At 44.7% G+C, this 5,788-nt stretch overlaps 1 protein-coding gene across 1 annotated transcript in view; it reads left to right on the top strand.

Moving 5' to 3' along the window:
- The window catches only part of XPO4 (exportin 4), a gene marked incomplete at its 5' end in the record, with an annotated part of 69,691 nt that overhangs the window by 50,916 nt on the left and 12,987 nt on the right, over window positions 1–5,788 (top strand). Inside the window, 2 exons of the mRNA XM_013007774.3 lie at window positions 410–555; window positions 1,391–1,568. Of these exons, the coding sequence (XP_012863228.2) occupies window positions 410–555; window positions 1,391–1,568 (324 nt within the window). The remainder of the gene's footprint in view (window positions 1–409; window positions 556–1,390; window positions 1,569–5,788) is intronic.

Here is a 5,788-nt window from a genome sequence, read left to right as displayed (position 1 = left end):
GTGCCCCACCCTGTGTTGCAGCTTACTGGAGCACACGGACAGAAAGCTACTCAGGGGTGCCTTCCTTGGCACAGACATTTGGAGCACAGGCAGGGCAGGCTGGAGTGTCAGAGCCTGGTGTGAGAAGCCATTTGACTCCTCACAGCGGTGCACACTCGGCAGAAGCATATGCAGCCCATTGTAAACCTTGATCATTTGTAAAGCAGTGTTTCAATCGTGTCATAAACAATAAAGCACAATTGCTATCATGCTAGGAGAATCCAATTGCCCACCATAGCCCATACCATATACTGCTGTACTTGTGTTTACGCACTCACAGTACGTGTTGTTTCACAAGTGAAGGTTCTAAGTTGTTCCAGGTCTTTGATGGTTGCGTTGTGTGAAGCTATTGGTTTTTCTCCCCCTTCAGCTTATTAGAAGAAAGAGTAACGAGGCTCCACGGTCAGTTACAACGACACCAGCAGCAATTGCTCACTTCCCCTGGCTCAGGCACTGTGGACAACAGAATGCTTGACGAGCTCTATGAAGATATTCACTGGCTTATTTTAGTTACAGGTTGGTTGGTTGGTCTTCTGTAAAATGCCATTGGCCACTGGGCAGCCTCAGGTATTAAATATACAAAGCGGTTGTTCATGCACAGATGCAATTTGGATGCAGCTGTTGTCTGTCACAGAGCGATGGGTACAGTTCTTGAAACGATGGCTCACGTGTTCAGACAGCACCTGTGGCATGCCCAACCTGGATGTGGGTCTCTGATCTCAGTGTAGCCGCCGAGGTGGTGGACTTGCGAGGTCATGTTATGATCATGACTCTCCCCGCTCGGTAAATGAAGAAGCTGAGCCTTCGAGAGTATCAGGCATTCGCCATGGTCACACTGCTATTAATGTTTGGAGCAAGAATGCAAATTTAGGCAGTCTGACTGTTTGGGTCTTTATTTTTAACCACAGTATTCTAAATGTTGCTGTACTTTAAATATAATCAGTGAAAACAACAACAAAAACCAATAACCTCAACTTTTGAAAAAGCTATTCCCGGATACAAACTTTTGGTATAGACAACAGTAGAATTCCTATTAACTTTGCAAAACTACATTGCTGATAATGACGAAAAGGCTATAGATTTAAAGCCTTTTAATGTCACTTGGGGCTGTCAGAAATGGGTGAATAAGACATTTGCCCCTTGACCTTTCCTGTAATGTGGAAGATTATTTTTCTGAGAACTAGAATGTCCTTCTCATCCGCCTGGAAACTGACCGACAATATTTATGATTTACTTTTACATCAATTTGTATGATGTATATCAATCAAGTAAAACTGAAAACCGTTATAGTGCCATTTGATATAAATGTAGATTTGTTAAGTGTTCGTTTTTAATTTTTTTTAAACTGAAGGCTACCTCTTAGCTGATGATACTCAGGGAGAGACTCCGCTAATACCTCCAGAAATAATGGAATATTCCATTAAGCATTCATCTGAAGTTGACATTAATACAACACTTCAAATGTTGGGATCTCCAGGAGAAAAGGCTTCTTCCATCCCAGGGTACAACAGAGCAGATTCTGTGATTAGGTAATATGACCTCTCTAGCTGTGCTCTTGTAATTTCTACTGTTTGATAAAGTCTGAGTTGATGGGTAGATGGCTCGAATGCCAGGCACGTTGTAAATCTGCTACATGACAGAAAAGAGAAGCGGGAGAAGCCTTGAAGCACGGAGGGAGCTCGCCAGTGCTAAGACTCTTGACGCAAGGCCACTGCAGTGAGACGGGGAGCTAGCGCTCTCCTCCACCGAGAAAACCAAGTGTCAAATGACCCCAGTGCAGGGAGACTTTGCACGGACATTCGATCTGCCGTAAGGTGGCCATCAAACCTTGTCCATCAGAAAGCAGCCCTGCTGCTGCGTAGACAAACGCCCCCTATGGCAGAAAATAGATTTGGGGTTATTTAGCAACCAGATGAACGTTACCACAAGCTGCAATTACTAGACCGCCATCCAAAGGGAAAGCTTCCCTCTTGATCTCAGCTCATAAAACAGTTCCTTTCCCACTTGTGTGCAGCTCGGCTGCGCTACCAGGAAAGTTCCAAGACAGCGGGTCCCTCACGTGAAAGCATCCTCGTCAGTTGCCCTAACAGTTCATGACAAAAATGTCATGAATGAGGAAATGAAGGAAGGGGGACCTTGGACTGAAAGTGGAATTGAAGGGCAGCACTCTAAATTTCGTGTCTGCTGTGTTGAAGGTGTGCAGGCAGAGGTGTCCCTAATGCTGGCCACCTTGTGACTGGTTTTTGCCAGTTGCGCATCCAGTGATACTAGCAGGTTCCTCCCCCTTCATTCCTCTTTCTTCATTGCAAACGATGGATGGATGGCTATCATTGAAACCTACGAAATAGAAAATCATTTTCCTCAGAAAGTTGAAATATGAAGATGCTATGGAGGGAAGACTTGGGAGTGTGTTTCCTGGGGTGCCCTCTCTTGTTTGTAATCAATAGTAACATGCCATATTGGAAAAGTTGTTCCTGCCCCTCTTAGGATTTCTGTAGGTGTTCCCTTGCGTGTCTGGAAGCTCCTGCTTTTGTTTTCATTGGGTGGCTGGTGAAAGCTCATTTCAGAGGCTGCTGTGTCAGGGTCCTGTCACATTCCTTAGCCTCTGTCTTGTTCTTTGCCAGCACAGTTCTTGCAGGAATGCTTTCCTTGGGTTGTAAGTGTGATGTCCATTGTGGACAGCGTGGGTGCAGAAGTCTGCAGGGTCTAAGGGTGCAAGTTGTGGAGGATGGACATGAGGACGGGGACACGTTCTCCTGACCTGGATCAACCAGCTTTACTCCAAAGAATTAATGTGAAATTGGCTCGTATATGGGAGGAATATTATTCCCTGTTTACTTTTTTTAAAAATGTATTTAGAAGTTATTGAAAGGAGATAATCATCTTAACCATAAAGTATGGATTACCTACTCGACCCACTTCTAGGGTTGGGATTTCTCAGTGAATAAAACCGACAGAAATCCTCTTCTGTGAGAGTTGCTTGCGGGGAGAGGGATGAATAATTCAGTGGATTATAAGAAGTAAATGATGAGAATTGTATAGTGAATTAACATAGTAAGTTAAAAAATGGTAAGTGCTGCAGGTAAAACACTGAGGAATCGAGGATGCAAGCTTTGGGAGAGTTGGATATTTTTAATGAAGGGGGCTCTTGTAAGCCTTATTTACCAAAAGTAACTTCCAGCCAAGACTTGAGCGTGGTCAGGGAGTTGGCCGTGAGGGTGCCTGCGTGAACAGCATCCCAGCAGAGGGCACAGTTAATAGTTAACACAGGGCCCTAAGAACAGTCGGCGGGTGGAGCAGAGTGAGGGGGACATTTACGGGTGACGGGTTGTGGGCAGGCTAACGGGGAGAGGGGATAAGGTCTCTAGACCTCCATGAGGGCTTTGGCTTTTGCTCTGCATGAAATGGGGCACTGGGGTTTCGAGCAGAACAGACAGAGCTCATGTGCAGAAAGGTTACTGACTGTTGGATAAAGGAGAGACCATGTATAACCTAAAAAAGATGGGAGGAGCATGAGGTTCCCCTAACCTAATAGAGGGAGAGGTGGGGGACGAAGTTCCTGGGGCAGATAGCATGTAAACTGATAAGTGAGAGAGGAAGATGAGTTTGCAGAGGGGGAGCACGGGCTGGTGGAGCAAAGGCCTGGAGCTGAGAGCAGGAGGGACTTCGACTTGGCTAGTGGGGAGGCGGCTGGTCGCAGGGGCTGGGGGGGTGCTGTAAAGATGGAGAAGCAGGGCTGGGCTAATGAGGTCGAAGTAAAAATGGCGGGAAAGTATTGAAGTAGGGCAATAACAACTAATCTCACGGTTTCAGGAAGATGCCAGGAAGACAGACTTAAATGGAAAGGATGACAAGGCAAATTGGGAAGCATTTCCAGTTGTTACTAATGGCAGGGAAGCTGGAAAGGCATTTCAGAGAACCTGATCAGATGTTGCGGGTCGGTCAATGCAGTGGGTAGGAGACAGCAAGGGACCAGTGAAGAAGAGTCTGAGTCGTGTGTGTTCTCCCCCGGTTCCTTTACCTACCCTAGATCAGCCGGCTTTGGTGTTTTCCGTCTGTCCGTCTCCCACTGTAGCGAGAAAGGTAAAAAGCCCCTACTCTTCCTGTCAAAACAACAGAGTGCCACAGGGCTGTTCCAGTAACGTGCTGTTGACAGTGCCCAGGTCACCTTCAGTCCTTTCCAGTAAATAAAGTGGAAGGTGGACGTAAGCTGTCAGGGGCTGGATTAGTAAACATTTTTGATAGGGGATCCTGGTAGTTTTTGACAGACTCATGGAAGAAGTTCAAATGACTGGGTGACAGAGCTATTTTAAATACTGACTATTTACTTACGTGAACAAGTTTTTTTCTGTCTGCTGAAATGAAAAGTTGGAACCCAATTATGTTCAACCATGGCCCTCCTAGCAATATACGATTTGCACATCGATATAAACTAACTGGACAAAAACAAACTTCATGATGAAACGTGTACCGTTTTATTATAAGCCCCTATTCTGTTTTGTTTAACTTTGTACTAATAAGAATCATAACAGTTCTGTTCAAGAGATAAACATTTAGGGTCTTAAACATCATTGAAATTTTAAAAAATAGTATCTCAATTTATATAAATATATCTATTTAAATACATTGTCTAATCAACAAAATATGTAACTTTCAGATGTATTAGTTGTTGGCAAATGGAATTGAAATAGAAGTTTAAGGAGACAGTAAACTTTCTGTTGAGTAACTTGCTTATTTTTCATTTGGATAATGAGGGTCCTCAGCAATTAAGCTACAGTGTATAAATGTGAAGGATTGATGAAACCATTTCATTTCAAATTTCCTTAAGTTGGAAATGATATCATCTAATATGTTGTAATTTTATGGGGCAAAATGGATCATGATCCACTGGAATGGAGTTGGTATTTTGGTCACATACCCTCTAAAACAACTGACAAAAGTTTGAAGACTGCCAGTATAGGGCGTGTACTCTGAGACAGACGAGGAGCCTGCGGTAGAGCCCCGTTGTCTTAAGTCCAGCCGATTTAGAGAAGGAGGAAGAAGAGGGTGCAGTAATCAAGTCTGGGCAGAAGTAAGCAAATTGATGTAGGGACATCAGGCAGGGGTGGTGCCAGAGAAGCTGAAAGGGGAGCCATTCTCTCACATCCTGGGTACGGTCGGCTGTGTAAGGACTTAAGCGACATCAGCCTGCATGTAGAGTGTGCGTAGGACAGCAGGGGAAAGTGAGAGAAGTCAAACTGGTGCTTGGAATCCTGGCCCTGGCGTGGTTGTCTATCATCTTCCATCACAACCTTTGAAACGATGCCTTTGGATTAAAGTTAAACATATACACAACATTGCTTCCGCTCACGTATGCCTCCCTAGCCCCGTGACAAATACTTTTTTAATTATCTTCAGTATTAAGTTGTGTTACTGAAACCCCACCGCCATGCGACCTGTGGAAAGGAAATGGGTTCGTGTCTTAAAATTAGCACGCGCTGATACAGGCACTCGTTCTTGCCATAGTTTTATGTTAAAATCCCACTAAGAATCGAGTGCTACCCTTCCGAGTTGTCCATAGTGATGAGTGCTCAGTGAGCCCCTTCTGTGAACTTGGGATTTGTTACAGACTTCCATGTTCAAATCGACCCACTTTAGCTAGCTAATCGGGTCACTTGTAGAGGTCAGCAGGGGGTGTTGCTGGGGTGCTTTCCTGTTGTGAGCGAGGTGTCCCTCTTTGTCTTGTCTCCTGTTTCATGAAAATTCAGAC

Source organism: Echinops telfairi, unplaced genomic scaffold (assembly GCF_000313985.2).
Source record: "Echinops telfairi isolate 266 unplaced genomic scaffold, ASM31398v2 ScPeMD7_2565;HRSCAF=3150, whole genome shotgun sequence".
NCBI classification, from domain to species: Eukaryota; Metazoa; Chordata; class Mammalia; order Afrosoricida; family Tenrecidae; genus Echinops; species Echinops telfairi.
This window is presented reverse-complemented; position numbering and strand designations above follow the sequence as displayed.